The sequence below is a fragment of the Monodon monoceros genome, unplaced genomic scaffold (genome assembly GCF_005190385.1).
Source record: "Monodon monoceros isolate NGI ecotype Baffin Bay Population unplaced genomic scaffold, NGI_Narwhal_1 Super_Scaffold_4, whole genome shotgun sequence".
Classification (NCBI taxonomy): domain Eukaryota; kingdom Metazoa; phylum Chordata; class Mammalia; order Artiodactyla; family Monodontidae; genus Monodon; species Monodon monoceros.
In genome coordinates, this window is record NW_021703781.1 from 4,535,662 (window position 1) to 4,555,237 (window position 19,576).

Below are 19,576 nucleotides of genomic sequence, written 5' to 3' on the forward strand. Positions count from 1 at the left end.
GAAAGGGCTGAGGTAAACAATAGGGGGGAGCACCAAAGATGAGGTTACAGGACCAGGCAGGAGAGGCCAGGGACTTCGTAGGCATGTAACGGGTTTCTGTCTTCATCCCAAAGGCAAGAGGAAGACACTAAAGGTCAAAGTGAATGTGTATAAAGAAGTGGAGGAGACATTTGTTAGATCCAAGTTTGTATTTTGAAAAGAATTCTCTAGGTACAATGTGGAAAAGCGATTTTAGAGGAAGCAAGAGTAGGTGCAAGGTGACCGGTTAAGACGCAATTCTGGCACCTCAGTTGAGAGGTGAGAGTTCCCTGAAATGGAACCAGAAAGGGGATGGACTGGATACAGACACCAAAGGCTTTGCTTCTTAGACCTGTGTTCAAACCCCAGTCCTACTGTTTGTTAGCTGTGGGAGTCTGGGACAGACGAATGTTCTCTCTGAAAGCTTAGGTCATCTTCTATGAAATCAAACTAAATAAACCTATGACTTTCCTTGGGTTTATTATAAAAATTAAATAATATATGCAGAGTTCCTAGAACAACTTTTGGAAGACAGAACTTGGTTAACTGATAAAATTATTTTCCTATCACTGAAAGCCAGTTAAAATAAAATAAATCATAGATAGAACATTTCATTTTCATTCTGTTGTAAGATAATACTCTTCATCTCAACTCCCAAGAAAAATTTGGTTAAGGGATCTAGTTTTCCAGCCCAGCGGTCCAGATACTTAAAACATATTTTTAAATATTCTAATAAATTTGGGGAGTAATTTAATATATTTTGATACAAATTAGCTAGAATAGTACAGAAGACAGACAATACTAAAAACATACTTGTTTGGAGGGCAACTTAGTTTAAAAATGCAACAAAAGGATAAACTTTATTCTTTAAGATGTTATAAATATCATTTAGTTATCAGTAAGAAATCTGTATTTTTTAGAAAATCTAAAAGTTGGTGCTCTCCAAAATAGGTTAAGTTTATAGGTGTTTATAAAAGTGAATTATTGAAACTTGTTCTCTGAAACATTTTTACTCACATTAGCTTCATATCCCACATTTACATATAAAAACTCATTAATGAAGACTAAAATGAAATCAAATGCCAATTCAGTATTCAGTTGCCTATAATTTCTAGCAATCATATAATCAGATACTTTTTGACCTTGTAGGAGGCAGGGATCAGGTAGGGGATCCTATCTGAGAATGAAATGTTTCCAATCACAATGCCACTTTTTGAAGTCCTAAACAATTTTTCACTTCAGATACTGAAAGGGAAGGTTACAAATCAGAAGTTTAGTGGATTTTTAATGATTTCTGATTTCAAGGAGAGCCACAGGATCAGGCTGATAACATTAGAGTGCCTGACCCAGTGGAGGCCACTCCTGCAGAGTTTTCTGCCAAGTCCTCTACCACCACACTAGGGAAATCCAGGCTACAGAACAGTGGGTCGCAAACCCAGCACGTATTAGAAGTCCCCCAGAGGGCTTGTTAAAACCCAGAGGGTGAGCCCTACACTCAGAGTTTCTGATTCAGCAGGTGTGGGATAGAGTTTGAGAATTCACATTTCTAAAATGTTTCCAGGTGCTGCTGATGTTGCCTGTCTGGAAATCCTTCTCGGAGAACGACTGGCAGAGAATCCTTTATACACTCTCCCACCCTTATCTCTCTGAGGCTAGAAAAGTGAAAGTAAGCAACAATGGTCTTAAAGAAACAAAAGGTCACTGGCTATCTTCAATCACCTTAATTTACCCCTAAATTATCACTCAAATCTTGCTACCACGAATTCTAAAAACGGATTGTAATTCTAGAAGATGCAAAGTAATCTATAGTGTCAGAAAGCATACCAGGGTTGGTCTGGGGATGGAGAGGGACAGGTAGAAGTGGGAGACAGGGATTATAATACAAAGAGGTGTGAAAACACTTCGGGGGTGGGGGGTGATGGATGTGTTCATTATCTTGTTATCCTGACGGTTTCGTGAGCATACACAGAGGTCAAACCCATTACACTGCATAGTTTAAATATGTGCAATTTAATGTATGCCAATCATACTCAATAAAGCTGTTTCTAAAATTTGTTACACAGCTGCAGTATACTACTTTGGGATTATTACATATCTTCAGCTTGGTTACGTTTTAAGTAGGCACATCATTTAACTACAAAATCTTTACTCAAAATATCCTTTCTGATGGACTCTCTATGTATAAATTTCTTCAAATATATTTCACTTTTTGGTTGATCTTAACATTTCCAAGTTTTGACAAGCTTTTACTGCTGCTTCCAAACTATATCTCACTTTCTCTATTTCAGAAAGCCTTCTCTGAAAGCTCTCCAACATTTCTGCTTGTTGATGATGCTGGTTTTGTGTGGTTTTAGTTGTTGTTGCTTTGTTTTGCTATATATCACATACATGGTATGGTACATATATATCTACCTAACATATATCCATCCTTATCTCTTAACCATTCCTACCTGGGGTCCATGCTGTAGACAGACAGAAACAGATGGATGCCTACCTACTTTCAGTTCCCTGGATGCAAGTTCATCCAAGCCTTGCAGGATACGCCTTCTCCCTTTCCACCTTAATTTCTATTCACTCGTTAGCTGTCACCTCATCTGGTGACCCCTCCTGACCCCCACAGGTCTACCTGTTCTGGATCAGTATTGCTCACCCGGGTTCCCCATCCCAGTGCTTATGGCTTTCAGGGCATTGCGCTAAGATTATCTGCTTACTTATCAACTCCCTTGCTAGACCATGCTCTCTCTGAGGGTGGGGGACATACCTTTTATCTCTGTGACTCCAGTGTCTGGCACCTAGAAGTAACATTTGATATATGGTTGCTGAATCATCAGTGTAAAATCTACCTGTACTGACCACGTCAAACCCGAAGAAAAAAGCTCCTTCAGGTGTAGAATCTCATTAAAAACACCTGAGCTGAGGAGTCTTTATATAAAAACAAATTTGAATGCTATATGTATTTTATGCTCAAAAACTCAAGTTAAATGTGTGCTTTGGAATTTATTACCTTGTTCTGAAAACTGCCCAGTAATTGATAACTAAACTAAAATTTTATAAAGGCACTTAGCCAAGGGCATTAAGAGTCAAAAATATTACACCCACACACACACACACACACACACCCACACACACACACACACCTCCTTTGCACTTGAGATCAATTTTTTAAAAACTTAAAATAGCATATTATATAAACAGTATATTTTAAGTTCTAGAAATGTTAAGGAAGAAACTCTAAAAATCTTATTTTATCCAATTTTGAATTATTTAATCAGACTTGATGCTGTTATGCACTGAATTATAAGACAAGTTCTATAGATACTTCAGGGAGTTGAATCTATGTTTACTCTAGTAGGGACTAAAATTTATTTACTTTTATAGGTCTAAGAAAAGAATCTCGCAAGTAACAGTACAGAAAATTCACTAGACGACAAAGAGAATAAAACATAAAAGAGAAATGTTCTATGAAGAACAAACAGATAAACTCATGTATTTTGGAAGGATAATTATATAATCATTTAAGACCTATTCCATGATCAGATTAGAGAAATCGGGAGATGAAAATGACTTGGTCTGAGACAAAGCTAGGAAATTTAAGACACGTTAAATTCAAAGGTGCAATTTACCCCAATTATCACTAATGACTTTAATGATGAGGAAGCATTAGAAAGCAGTCTTAACACATTTCCCTAAAGAAGATGCAAAATTGATCTTTGCTAAGTATCTGGTAAAAAGAAGAAACTAACAAACATAATTTTTCTCTAAAATTACTTTTCATAATCAGTTCACACTAAATGTAATGCTTTGAAAACAAACAAAAGATGAACAGATTTATCTACAAATATTTCCACTACCGAGGCTCCAAAAACACATCTGCAGATCGAGCCAACAAAGATTCTATACTTGTAGAATAAATAAATGTATTTGTGCCCGAGTCCTACCCAGGCAACTTCTTAAAACATTTAAAATGTTTAAAATCTCAAGTTCTAGAACAAATAAAGTACAAGTTACGAAACAGTATTTTTACATTCTGTTTATTCACATTATTTGGCTGAAATACAACTCTGACATCCATAAATTGGCATATATTTGGTTAAGCCTGAATCTCGATCTGAAAAACTACTAAAAAGCTCTTTGAAAATGTTTTGGATATATCAGTCCATAAAAATGATTTCGGACTTACCTTCCCAGGCAGGTGACTTAATATACTCTTGGACTAGGTTCTTTACATAAGCATTTAAAGAGGATGTCTCGTGAAGTCCAATGGAGCTACAAGTTAAGGGTCGCCTAAAACAGCTTTCATTAACACGCAGCCAATCACAGAGCTAGAAAAGAAAAGTCATTACTTATTTTAAAAGCTTAACTGAACAAAGGGTTTCTAACTTCCCTAAGCCAATTTTCTTTCCTCCACAATAAACTGAATTTAAATGACTGAACACAACAAAGTAACAGAACATTTATTGTCATGATTGAGTTCCGCAGATAGCTCAGACAGAAAAGTGTTCGTATGTATGTGTGTATATACACACACGTGTGTGTGTGTGTGTGTTTTCTAACCTCTTCAAAGAACTTATAAACTTCATTAACAGGCAAGAATTTTTAAAGCACCTAATATAAAATGCACATTTTGATAAGGTGTTCTAACGAACATCTCTACGAAAAATAACTCATTATGCACAAAAGATTAGTCTTAAATTAAAATTTATTCCAGCTTCATATACTAAAATGAGGATTTATTTATGAGAGAACATAGAATTTGAGATGTAAGTTATAATGAAAGTTCCTACCCTTCCTGCAAGTTTATTTTCTATGATATGTGCATTTTAAAATACAGTTGATGCAAATGTAAGGCCAGGACTTCCCTGGTGGTGCAGGGGTTAAGAATCCACCTACCAATGCAGGGGACACGGGTTCAATCCCTGGTCTGGGAAGATCCCACATGCTGCAGAGCAACTAAGCCTGTGTGCCACAACTACTGATCCTGCACTCTGCAGCCTGCAAGCCACAACCAGTGAAGCCCGGGCACCTAAAGCCCGTGATCTGCAACAAGAGAAGCCACCACAATGAGAAGCCCACGCACCACAACAAAGAGTAGCTCCCTCTTGACGCAACTAGAGAAAGCCCACATGCAGCAACAAAGATCCAACACAACCAAAAACAAACAAACAAACAAAAAGTTAGGTTTAAAAAAAAAAACCCACACACACAAATGTAAGGCCAGACACTTTAAAACTCTTAGAGGAAAACATAGGCAGAACACTCTATGACAAACATAGCAGCAAGATCCTTTTTGACCCACCTCCTACAGAAATGGAAATAAAAACAAAAATAAACAAATGGGACCAAATGAAACTTCAAAGCTTTTGCACAGCAAAGGAAACCATAAACAAGATGCAAAGACAACTCAGAATAGAAAATATTTGCAAACAAATCAACGGATAAAGGATTAATCTCCAAATTATACAAGCAGCTCATGCAGCTCAATATCAGAAAAACAAACAACCCAATCCAAAAATGGGCAGAAGACCTCAATAGACATTTCCCCAAAGAAGATATACAGACTGCCAACAAACACTTGAAAGAATGCTCAACATCGCTAATCATTAGAGAAATGCAAATCAAAACCACAATGAGGTATCACCTCACACCCATCAGAATGGCCATCATCAAAAAATCTACAAACAATAAATGCTGGAGAGGGTGTGGAGAAAAGGCAACCCTCCTGCACTGTTGGTGGGAATGTAAATTGATACAGCCTCTATAGAGAACAGTGCGCAGCTTCCTTAAAAATAGAACTACCATATGACCCAGCAATCCCACTACTGGGCATATACCCTGAGAAAACCATAATTCAAAGAGTCATGTACCACCATGTTCATTGCAGCACTATATACAATAGCCAGGACATGGAAGCAACCTAAGCGTCCATCGAGAGATGAATGGATAAAGAAGATGTCACACATATATACAAGGAATATTACTCAGCCATAAAAAGAAACGAAATTGAGTTATTTGTAGTGAAGTGGATGGACCCAGGGTCCGTCACAGAGAGTGAAGTAAGTCAGAAAGAGAAAAACAAATACCGTATGCTAACACATATATATGGAATCTTAAAAAAATGGTTCTGATGAACCTAGGGGCAGGACAGGAATAAAGATGCAGATGTAGAGAATGGACTCGAGGACACGGGGAGGGGGAAGGGTAAGCTGGGACGAAGTGAGAGAGTAGCATTGACATATACACACTACCAAATGTAAAACAGATAGCTAGTGGGAAGCAGCTGCATAGCACAGGGAGATCTGCTCAGTGCCTTGTGACCACCTAGAGGGGTGGGATAGGGAGGGTGGGAGGGAGACGCAAGAAGGAGGGTATATGGGGATATACGTATGCATACAGCTGATTCACTTTGTTATACAGCAGAAACTAACACAACATTGTAATGCAATTATACTCCAATAAAGATGTTTAAAAAAAATACAGTTGATCCTTAACGACACGGGTTTACACTGTGCAGGTCCACTTACATGTGGATTTTTTCAGTAGTAAATACTATGATACTTCATGATCCATGATTGTACGCGTCCTCAGATGAAGGGCAGTTTCTTAAGAAACCAAACATACTCTTGCCATAAAATCCAGAAACTGTGTTCCTCGGTATTTACTCTAATGAGCTGAAAAGTTATGTCCACACACAAACCTGTATGTAAATGTTTATACCAACTTTACTCATAACTGCCAGGACTGAAAAGCAAACAAGATGTCCTTCAGTTGGTGAATGGATAAACAACGGCACACCCAGACAAAGGAATATTATTCAGTGCTAAAAAGAAACGTGCTACCAAGCCATGAAAAGACATGGAGGAACCTCAAAGGCATATTACAGCTTATTGAAAGAAGCCAATCTGAAAAGGCTTCACAACGTATGATTCCAACTGCAGGACGTTCTGGAAACTATGGAGGCAGTGAAATACCTGGGGCTGCCAGGGGTTTGGGGGAGCAAGAGAAGACAGGAATTACTGGGTGAACTGGGGATTTTTCCAGCACGGAAACTATTCTGTGTGATACTGCAACGGTGGACACATGTCAAAGCCCACAGAATGTATGGCACAAAGAGTGAACCGTAATGTAAATTATGAACAGTAGTTAATAATAATGTATCAGTATTGGCTCATCAATGGTAACAATGTACCATGTTTAACGCAAGATGCTAATAATAACAGCCACAGGTGTTGGATGCGGAGGGTACCCAGCGGGTATATGGGAACTCTCTGTACTTTCTGTTCATTTTTTTTCTGTAAACTTAAACCAAGCAGCTATCTGATCAAACCAAGGGGAAAAGACAATAGTAGCCGTAGATATTTACACTTAGCATGGGCCAAGCACAGTCTGAAACATGTTTACATGCATTTTTTCATTTAAACCTCACAGCTCACACCAGATATCAAAATAAGTTCCAGGTGGATTAACCACCATTTACAAACTATACATATCGATCCAATGAATAGACCTTATTTGGGTACTTGAATAAAACTGACTATTTGAACAAACAAAATGCAAAAAACAAACAGAAAAACACATTTATTGAACATCTGGATAAATTAAACACCGCATATTTGAATCAAGAAATTAATAACATTTTTAGGTGTGATAAGGGCGTATTTCTTAGCAGTATCTTCATCTTTTAGTAGTACATATTTCTAGATGAAATAAGATCTGAAGCAGAAGTCCAACAAAAGGAACTGATTAAATAAATTCTAAAATATTTAATCAACCGAATTTTTAAATATCCCATATTGGGGAACTATTTAGCCAACATGCTATATAATATTCAAATGTAGGTAAAGATGAAAAATAAAATTCAAAACAGTATAATCTTAATTTGTTTAGAAATATCATATGTATTAATATATCATTTAAAATCATCACTCCCAGGACATCTCATCCGGAATCGGGATCTGCCCACTAACACTGCCCCCCACCCCCAAACCGGTCCTTCTCTATTCCAGATACTTCCTGCCCCCGTTTCTCCATAGGAACCTCAGCAGCGTTACTGGTTACATCCACTCAAAGCAAATAAGTTTTAAAAACCCCTGGTGACAGATAGCAAAGCAATCATATTTTACATAAAAGGCTAGTAACGAATTCAATTAGATAACAATTTTTCACAAAGTTTTCAAAGACCTTATCATTAAATTATTTTCAGGCTCACCTCTGTCCACAATGAAGTTCCTCGTCTGAAGGACTCCTCTTGTCTCAGTGACATGACAAGAGATGAGACATCAGAGAGGGACACTTTCTCCTGGGGGGGGGGGCAGGGCAGTTTTAAAAAATTACTCATTTAAAAATGTTTGAATCAAACATCACTGAATCAAAATCACTGCAAAAGCAGTCTAGCAGACCACTTACAGTAGAATACTATTTGGTAAATCGAAAGCTACTTTCTAAAAAGAAAACATTACTCAACTTTTAATGGGAAGACATTGACTACAAACATGCAATTATATGCAATTATCTATGACCATTATAGAAAATGAAAGATCACTTCATAAATCTAGTTTCCTTAAAATCGAGGTTGCTATCTTAGAGGTAAAACAGTCACAGATCTAAAAGCAAAAACAGAAACAGCCTGTAAGAAATTACTTATTACTTAAAAGTGAATCTTACTTTTCAACGCTGCAAAAATGACCCCGCCTTAAGAAAACCACCCAGGTCTTTTCATTCCCTGAAGGTTGCGCATCTTCAATTAAGATAGCTTGCTCTAAGCTGGGGGTCAGCAAAACCACTCACAGCCTGTTTTGTAAGTGAAGTTTTACTGGAACACAGCCATGCCCATTTATTTATAAATGGTCTATGGCTGCTCTTGAGTAGTTGTGACAGAGACCGTATGACTCAAAAAGCCTAAAATATATACTAATCCAGCCCTTCACAAAAATGTTTGCTGACCCCTGTTCTCAGCAGTAGTGTTACTGGAGCTCTGTGAAAAACAGAGAATAAAGGTTTTCCTTGAATGTCAATTTCCTGGAAGACGTGCACAAAAAGTACAGAGGAAACCAGGTGAAAGCTTCCAAGAGTCCTCTCCCGGTACGGTCACCCAGCTACCCCACCGACGTTAAAATGCCTACCAGGGGAGCTCCTTAGAGACCCAGCACCCAGGGTTTTTACTGGGAGCTGGTCACACAGACACCCCCTGCATCGCACCTACAATTCCAGACCCCGGGAAGGAAAGCAGGTGTTCAGTAGAGACCACACTGTTTGTATGAGTAGTGCAGGCACAGTAGGTAGGATGGTGGGAACCCTCCTGAAATCCAAGTTCCCAGATGCCAGCCAAGGGCCAACCTTATAAGCAGGGCTTTCTAACGACAGCATCACAGGCCTGCGGTGTTAACTCTTCTATGAACAGCCACTCACTAAGAAAGACTAGGAAACTGGAGTTAACATTAGGAAGAAAGATAAACTCACCACGTCTACCAGATTCATGGCCGTCTGAAGGAGATAGCACTGCGCTGCCCCTCGCAGCAGGATCTGATGTGTGATCATGGTGCACTGAAGAACGTCCCTGACACAGGAGAAAACACACGCACTTCCATGGTCTCAGGACAATTCTGATAGTTTGTGGTAACTGACAACTTGATTTAATATATCTACACTTTCTAACGCAGACAGTCACTGCCAGGAGAATTTCAAAGCTATTAAATAATTAAGGCCTCTAGTGGAGCTCAATTTTAATATGAAACAAATCTCCTTTTAAAAACAAGATAAGGACTTCCCTGGTGGCGCAGGGTTTAAGAATCCGCCTGCCAATGCAGGGGACACGGGTTCAATCCCTCGTCTGGCAAGATCCCACATGCCGTGGAGCAACTAAGCCCGTGCGCCACAACTGCTGAGCCTGTGCTCTAGAGCCTGTGAGCCACAACTACTGAGCCTGTGTGCCACAACTACTGAAGCTCGCGCGCCTGGAGTCCACGCGCCGCAGCAAGAGAAGCCACCGCAATGAGAAGCCCACGCACCGCAAAAAAGAGTAGCCTCTGCTCACCGCAACTAGAGAAAGCCCGCGCACAGCAATGAAGACCTAACGCAGCCAAAAATAAATAAATTTATTTAAAAAAAAAAGACAATTTCAAAGTAAGAATTTTACACTTTTTTGAAATACTTTGTAATCAATATTAATATTTGTTATTTTATCTCTAGTTTCCTACATATTAATGTAATAAAAACAACTTACTGGCCTTATTTTTAAAGTGACTATAATCCAATAGTATGTATTATGGCATATATTTAAATTAGTAATTCATAAAACAAAATAAGTTCAACTATATGAATAGATTTTTTTAATTTACTTTTTTATTATATAAAATTAAGAGCGAAAAATCCCGATGCTGATATTAACTAAAACCACTCACTAGGGATTAAAGCAGAAGGAAAAACAAAATTTACTAATGGAAAGGTACGACAAATAACCGTATGTGAACATACTCAGAGTACATTACCTCAGGGCAAGAAGCCCTTCTATACCCAGGGCTTTACATCTTGGGATATTTGCCAAAGCCTTAGATAGAAACAAAATGGGAATAGCACACCAATGTCGGCTCGTCATCTTCTGAATAAACTTTAACAGGAAACTACCTGAAAGAAAAAGTTTTAAGACGTCATTGTTGCCAACAAGCACGTGAAAAGATGCTCAACATCATACTTTATGTAGAGAAATGCAAATCAAAAACCATAATGAGATACAACTTCACACCCATTAGGATGGCTACCGTCAAAAGGACAGACAATAACAAGTGTTAACCAGGATGTGGAGACATGAACGCTCAGACATTCTTGGTGGAAATGTAAAATGGTACAGCCAGTGTGGAAAAGAGTTTGGTGGCTCCTTTAAAAGTTAAACACACGGCTTCCCTGGTGGCACAGTGGTTGAGAGTCCGCCTGCCTATGCAGGGGGGACACGGGTTCGAGCCCCGGTCCGGGAGGATCCCACATGCCGTGGAGCGGCTGGGCCTGCGAGCCATGGCCGCTGAGCCTGTGCATCTGGAGCCTGTGCTCCACAACGGAAGAGGCCACGACAGCGAGAGGCCCGCGTACCGCAAAAAAAAAAAAAAAAGTTAAACACAGAGTTACTATTTGACCTAACAATTCTACTCCTAGGTATATAATTAAGAGAAGTGAAAGATTACATTCATATAAAAACCTGTATGTGAATATTCATAGGAGTTATTCATAATAGTTAAAAGTGGAAACAATCCAAACATCTATCAACTGATGAATGGATAAACAGAATGTGAAGTATCTACACAGTGGAATATTATTCAGCTACAGAAAGGAATGGAATATTGATAAATGTTACAACATAGGTGAATCTTAAAAACATTATGCTAAGCAAAAGAAGCCAGACATAAAATACAAGGCCACGTATTATATGATTCCATTTATATGAAATGTTTAGAATAGGCAAATCTAGAGAGACAGAAAGTAAATTAGCAGCTGACAGGAACCAGGGGAAAGGAAAATGAGACTTGATTACTTATGGGCAAGGAGTTTCTTTTGGGGATGATGAAAGTATTCTGGAATTAGTGGTGATAGTTGTATAACTTTGTGACTATACTAAAAAACCACTGAACTGAACAATTTAAAAGGGTGAATTTTATGGTGAATTATATCTCAATAAAGCTGTTGGGAACAAAAAAAAAAAATCAATGTCATTTCAATTTCATTCCTTTTTAGTAAGGTAAGTATTCTAGTGCATTGTAGAAATTCTGATAACCACGTAGCTATATATTTAATAGTTAAGGTAAAAGATAAATTTTTTACTGTTGGAAACCATTCATCTGTTGGAGATATTAAAGAAACACAGGATGAGAAGTACCAATGGTAGCTGGCCTCTGGTATCTGCAAGCAGTGATATTAGATCTTTCTCACAGGTTATTTCGTACCTACCCTGGATCTAATCACTGTAATTAAGTATTTTGAGATACAAAAGGATGGTGCTCTATCCCGCTTTCTCTGCTAATATGTGATATCTTAAGGATCTTCAAGTCATAGTAGTTAATAAAAATGTCTGTTTCCTGAGATCATCACTTACAATGACTTTTAAGAAATCCCTGGACGCTCCTGAAAGGGTATGACCTGTATTTTATATCTCCCAAAGTGCCTAGCCCAGAACTAGATACGCTTAGGATATTATTGACAGAAAAAACTACAAAGTAAAAACTGTAAATAAACATTCTACCTGCCCTCCCTCCTGTTGGACTAATTCAGTTCCCATCTTCTGCCTCACAGCTCTCTCATGACACAAGGACGATGGCAACAGCCAAGCCTCTATTGCTTATTCACTCACCACACTGACAGGGTCACACGGCCACAAACTCTAGGCGCTCAAACTCTGGGGGGCACTGATCACCGTCATGACGTGAGATGTGCCAACGTGGTTGGCAAATGAATCCCCAGACTGTAAGCTTCCAAATTCTAGCAAACTAAAGAACGGCTCTGACAGTTATCTTCTCCAGTTTAACCTTTTAAAAAAGTAATCAAAACAATCCATTTTCTATAAATCTGAAGTTGTGATATACAGGTGACCATCTTTTCTCTTTCTTCCCTGACTTTTGAATACATAGTACCACTGGTCATTGGTCACCCTATTTGCAGATTAAATACAAAAGAAAAAGTATATATATATATATATATTTCATAGCCAGGGTCACTTTCTAAGTCACAAAGCCCAGAATGAAAAAAAAGACTCGGAAAGAAGAGTGGGCCCTGCTACTCGGCAAGCAAGATACCACCGGTTTTGTGCTTTGCTTACCAACATAGCCCATCAGGAAGAAAAGTACATCTCCAACCTGAAGAAGTGGGATATTTCTAGGATACAAGGTCTTACGAAAAGCAAGTATTTTTTCCTTTCTTATCTTTCTGAGTCAATATCTATAAAGGGACAACTTTGCCACAATAGACACTCTGTTTATAACTTTTTCCTAAGCCCAGGTTCTTTCTTTCTTCGACCTATTTTGCTCATTTTTGAAACTGAATGGAGACAAGTGGAAAGAATGGCAAACTGCAGCACACACTGCAAAACTGCTTCCATGCTACGGATACCAATACTGGTATCACGTTATATACAAAAGTAAAATTGTGTACTCAGTTTCAATGGACATGTGTATAATTCTGACAAAATTTGCATACTCTGGAAAAAGGAACTATTTTGATAATACTGATTATAATAGTCATAGGTTGGTGCTTATAACCAACATACTAAAAATTTAAGCTAATAAATTAAAAAGAAACTCTTTACTGACACATACTCTTTATTTCTTCTGGAAGAAGAGAAATGTAAGTGACTAAGAACTTCTGTAATTTCAATCCCAGTGGAGAACCACTTCCTATCAGCTGGCCTGGGGACCTACAGACAAAGGGGAAAAAAAACAAATATTTTAAATCTATTTACAAATAAGTAGACTGAAACTAAATGGAATATGGCCCAAATGTCTTTCAACAATAAAACAATAAAACCATCTTCTTCTTCTAAACCTGCATTCTATTTTTCAGTAAAATCTTGAGGATCCTTCTGCTAAAAACATCAGAGATCTTCTAGGAAAACAGACGTGAGTTAGCAATGTGCGACACTAAGCAGGCATGGATTTCTTTTTTAATGACACTTTCTCTGACACACATATATGAATCTTGCCAAATAGTATCGTTTAAAAAAAAGTCTAAAAATGAAACTTTAAAATTATATTTTATTGTTCCCAACACCTAATCCAATGATTTTAAATCTTTAAGTGTTAAATAAAAGAAATAACATTCACAGAAAGACATATGTTAGTAATAAGTAACTTTTGCAAGAGCATTTAATTATTAACATCTACTAAAGTCACATTGTCTTTTTTTTTTTTTGCTATATGCTTCGGCCAGGGACATTATCTGTTAATTGAACACATTAGGGTGCTAGGGAACTGAAGGCATTTCGTAATAAATGTGTTTGTCAGCTCTCAGAAGGCACCACGTTGGTTTTACTGCTTTCCAGCGGTCTAATTGCTTCAGAAAACTATTCAACAGTAATGATTATTTGAAATTGAAAAATAATTGGCAAATCTAGCGTTGCTATGCTCTTTCGATATTAAATAGGACTAAATATTAATATAACTTAGCACAGACTAACTTAAAAATTTTAAAGAAGTTGGTGGTGAGTTTTTTTCTATTAGAGGTATACCAAACAAGACTTGCAAGTATAAAAAAACCTAGTTTTCAAAATTAGACAACATAATTTCAAAAGCAAGGGAACTTTTTGAAGATATAATTCAAGAATACAGGTAATGCTCAAAAAATGAGGATAAGGCACAATACTGACAAACTCTTCCCAGTATCAACCTGGACAAAGGGTAATGGTGTCAAATAAGCAATATGTCATGGAGAATGGCCTCCACCGTCAGATAGGGAAAGGGGGAAGTTAGAATGAACCCTGTGGTAGTGGACTAGAAATGGATGTGCTGGTGTGAACTGATGGTCTTTAATATGGATGGGTGGATGGACAGACAGACACTGAAATATAGATGGTAAGTCTGCTCAGCAGACAGAGCTAAGAAACAGAGGTATACACACACACACACAAAATCGTCATGAGAGAGAAGACGATTAAGCAAATATGGTTAAACAGTATCACTTAGGGAATGTGGATAAAAGATAAATGAGAATTCTTTGTATTATTCTCACAACTTTTTTATAAGTCAAGATCAAAAGTTAAAAGAAAAAGGAAAAAATAAAAGTGTCAAGTGTTGGTTAGCCAAAGCCACTACAATTTCCAAGAGGGCAGAAATCAGGAGTAAGGGAGAAGAAGTAGCTATGTAAGATATCCTTCCCAAAAGGTCAAGAATGGATGGGTTCAAAGTAGGAAAGGAAAGAAAAAGAGAAACACCTGACACAACTACTGGAAGAAAGGCAAGAAGAATAACAAACACAGAAGGGATGACATGGTTAGAAAAAGCTGAATATCTACAAGGCAACGTATATTTATGGAACAAATTCATTAAACAATCTGGTCATACTTCATAATCACATGAAATTTATATACCAAATACATATGACTGCATTGCTGCTAAATAACAATGTTTGTTTACCTGCTGTATAGAGAGCTCTGTGAAAGTGCATCCATTAATGCCCCAATAATAAACTAAAAAAAAAAAGGAAAAAAGTATTTGATGTTAAGTTGTAACTGTAATTTTGAACAGTCAGCTTGCTGTAACTGCATATCCTACACAGGGCTACAGAAGAGCTGTTACAAGCAAAGCTGATCTCTCATGCTGTAGGTTGGTTTATGATAGTCTTGGACGATACCTTAATTCCACCAGAATGACAAAACAAATACTGAATTTTCCCACCTGATAAAAACATATGGAATACTGAGAGGAGAGTACATGCTGTGCTGAGAAGGAAGAAAAGAGTCCAAAGAAGGGACACATGGTGGAAAATAAAGATAGTAACAAAGGAAAAAACAAAAAGATACTCAAGAGAAAATTCAAGCCCCTATGCCTGGAAGATAAAGGGGGAAAAGTGTATCTTCAAAAATATTCCTAGACAAAAAAGCAAGCTTCCAGGAAGTGCAAGAAGGCTATGAGAATGTAGAAAAATGATGCATATTAAAACACTATACATGTAGTTGGACAATTAGGAAAGTTTACTTCAGTTACCCCTAAATGAGTGGTACATTACCATACCAAAGTCAGTGACCACCTGACTCATGTGGCACCATAATATAAAACTTTAAGTCACAGCTGTAGCTCTCACAATCTCTTTGCTTTCTGTGATTTCTGATAAATGGAAGCATAGATGCTAATAACACGGCTCTAAAGGCAGCCTCTGCTCAGTACAGTCGACTGCAATTCATCGACTCAGAACTGGGGGACTAGCGTGACTAAACAAAGAGCGGTAATTCTGTGATTCAGAACTGTGGAAACAATATCACTAACACGCTTCTATACCAGTTTTCATGCTGTTGACTTTTTTGTTCAGAATACTGATAACAAAGAACTACTGGTAATGATGCAGGCAGCCTATCGACAAACTACATTACAGAAAGCGTTCTCCCAGTACGATAGCGAAGTTTAGAGAAACAGGATTTGTTGTATGCAAACCTCTAAAATGTTACTTGCAATTTTCAAGGCCTAGTGTATATTTTTTGAAGATCACATAGGATAAAACAAATACCTTCGCCCCTCATCTTTTGACAAAGGGAAAAAGGAAAGGGAAAGGCTGTCATTACCTCAGAAAATTCTGCTGAAAAGGGAAGAACCCTTGTTTCATAGAGCTCCAAAAAATGGGTAACGCCTTCTTTGGTCAGGATTTTATTTTCACTTTCAAACATTCTTTTATAAATACACAGATGCCAGGATGGGTGAAAGAGCCAACATCCTGTGGAAATAAACACCGAATGTTGACTTCAGATTCTCACATCATGTTGCCCCATGTAGACTATATATTCAAAACTAAACACAAACACATTAACTTCATTACAACACCGCAAAAGTGAGTCTCTTTTTAATCACATCTGAGGGTGTTTAATTACTGAATAACCAAAATAACTTCAGTATTTGGCATTCCATTTTCAGAGAGATTCACTGAGAAAGGCCGCAAGCGAGTGTCATAGTGGCTACAGCGTACAAAAATTAAATATGACCCCACGCAGGTTGAAACTCTAGGTTTGGGGTGATTTCAACCAATTCTTCTCTCACCTTACTTCAATCCATTTTTCATACAGAAACGTGCAACTGTCCCTGCTCCATTTAAAACCCTTGCGTGGCTTCTCAAAACTCAGACTAAAAAACAAGCGAGGCATGAACTGCTTCTGACAACTACTCCGACCTTAACCCGCCTTCCCATACCACTGTGCTGTGGTTTACTGGTTGGGTCCTCTACCCCACTCAGCTGTTCCCATCTCAGGGCTTCTGCACCCAGAGCTGTCTCCTCAACCTCTGTGTCACTCTTCAGGCAGGTCTTTCCTAGCTGCCCTCTCCAAGGTATGGCCTCACTCACTAGATAACTCCATTTCTGCCTCTTGTTTGTTGCCTGTCTAGAACTCATCATCAAAATAACTCCATTTCTGCCTCTTGTTTGTTGCCTGTCTAGAACTTACCATCAAAGCTATTTTTTCCTGGAAAACAGACAAAAATCAAGTGAAAAAGAGTACATCTGTCTCACCACTTTATCCCAGCGCTTAGCATGTATTGGACACTAGGTAAACATCTATTAAGTAAATATACAAATGAGTGAGAAACAAAAAATGGAGTATGTACCTTGGACATACTTTAACTTTTTTGAAATATCCTTTAACACTATTAGAAAAAAAACTCAGCATTTTTAACTCATGGCATTCTATAAATAAATCAGTCTTTTTTTTTTTTTTTTGGAATTTACACCAAGATGCTTGTTCAATCCTTTGGCAGTGATTTTTCAAAATCTGTCACCGCCATTTGATTTGGTTTGCCAAGAGCTGTGGGCAAGACATGGTAATAAGAGAATCATTTTAACAGTAAATGCATAAGTGAAGTCACAACAGGATTCAATTAAATTCTAGCCCCAGGTGGGACTACAGATTCCTACGGTCTGTGAAAAATCCCAGTGTATCAGAAAACAACCATAGCAATCAGCTGAATAAAGCTCAATTCCTAAGGGGTCAAACTACTAAAGTTGTAATTATCTAAAGTAGGCAATAAAACCCATCTACCTAGGTTATTTCTCATGTGTAAACATGATAATGTAGCATTTTATCATTCATATGAATACAAAACACCATGAGCTTGCATTTAGCTGTCTCGTTGATCTAAACTTAATTTCATAAAATAATTTTAAGAAGCTCCAGCTTCATTTTATTTCTCCTGAAAAGCCCTCATAATATAGAACTGATACAGGACTTAAAAACCATATTTAAAATAGCATCTTGGAATTTTCTCTTCCTAAGAAGTCCAACCTACAGAATAGCTGAAACCTGAAGAAAATAACTCTAACAATGAAACAGATACATTAAGAGAATAAGGATGGAAAGCACTTAAAATAAAATATGTAATACCAAAGAGCTCTTATTAAAAATGAATAATACACCATGATTAAAACATTACCAAAGAGCCCTTATGTTTCAAGGATATATACTAAAAAAAATTACAGATGAAATGATATGCTGTCTAGGAATGGGCTTCAAAATCATTTGATGGGGAGGGAGCAGGAAAGGCCACATATGATGTGAGACAGAGACTGGCACGAGTTGATCACTGCTAAAGCCGGGTGGTGGGGTTCATCATACAAACTCTTCTCCTTCCGTGAATGTCTGAAATTTTCTATAATCAGAAGTTTATAAGTTACCAGACCTCTAAATTATAGAAAACTCTGCAGCCATTTAAAATTAAATTCTCAAAGACTATTTAAGGACATAGGTAAATGCATTTGGTTATACTGCTGAGTGAGAAAAAAACATTATGAACAATCAATCCACAAGGTATGTATCTGGAATGTTAGCAGCTGTCTCTTGGTAGCAGTAAATTCATATATTCCTATAGCATGCTCTATAATGAATAAGAGTTAATTATAAAATTAAGGGGAAAAACTGTAAGTGTTATAAAAAAGCAAAATAAAAGTAACTGTTACCATTTTCCTCTGACACTGCATATTCAAACAGATTGTTTAGCTTTGGTAAAACTGGCTTTATAACATGTATCTGAAAAAACAAAAGCAAAAAGCCACAGGAAATGAAAATTCACCATTCAAAACTCAAAAGACTTTTCATCTATTTATACAACAGTCACTCTGTTCCTCCTTACCACCCTGGAGAAGAGGCAGGGCCTGTATACCAATATGTTACAAAGAGGAAAAAATACTGCGATGCTTTATCTAGTTACTGACGTTGCTCAAGGCCACACATTTAGAAGCAGAGTCAGTTCTGAGTTCAAGGCTCTTCATTCTTAGACTCTGCTACAGATACCAGCGTCTAATTTACATACCCTACAAACTAAAGGTAAATCACAGTTTCTAAATAGCGAGGGTCTTGAGGATATACTGATTCAGGAAAACCATAAGTTTAGAAATGCTTTTCCTTTATTGCTCATCCTTGTACCTACATATATTTAGTACATATGAGTAATTCTTTATTTTAGTCCACAAACAATGCATCTGGACTGACACCTCCCAGTGGCTCCACGATGGCAGGCCCCGCACCTTATGGACTGAGAACCCCTACAACAGGGGTTCTCCAAGTGTGGTGCCCAGAATGGCAGCTTATGGATCTCCAAGGAACATGTAAAATATCTGAATTCTCAGGCCCCACCGCAGACCTACTGAATCAGAAACTTTGCAGGCCGGACACTTTCATAAGCCATCTGGGTGATTCTAATGAATGTTAAAGTTTGAGAACATTGCACTAGAGTAGGTAATCTTAAGAGATTCTTCTCAACCTAAAAACTAAGATCCTACAAAAATGAACTCAAAGTTGACTGCAAATGATTTTTCAAGTTTCCATTCTCAGGACCAAGAATGCAAAGATGTAAGAGAGTGAGGGAGGGAGGGAGGGAGGGAGAGACAGAGGGGG

General features: G+C 37.7%; 1 protein-coding gene across 1 annotated transcript in view; it reads right to left on the reverse strand.

The window, feature by feature from the left end:
- TARBP1 (TAR (HIV-1) RNA binding protein 1) overlaps positions 1-19,576 on the reverse strand; it is a 63,191-nt gene that overhangs the window by 38,368 nt on the left and 5,247 nt on the right. Inside the window, exons 2-9 of the mRNA XM_029200854.1 lie at positions 18,640-18,709; positions 16,265-16,413; positions 15,123-15,175; positions 13,311-13,408; positions 10,503-10,638; positions 9,475-9,571; positions 8,225-8,314; positions 4,199-4,340 (exon numbers count right to left, since the gene is read on the reverse strand). Coding sequence (XP_029056687.1) covers positions 4,199-4,340; positions 8,225-8,314; positions 9,475-9,571; positions 10,503-10,638; positions 13,311-13,408; positions 15,123-15,175; positions 16,265-16,413; positions 18,640-18,709 — 835 coding nt within the window. The remainder of the gene's footprint in view (positions 1-4,198; positions 4,341-8,224; positions 8,315-9,474; positions 9,572-10,502; positions 10,639-13,310; positions 13,409-15,122; positions 15,176-16,264; positions 16,414-18,639; positions 18,710-19,576) is intronic.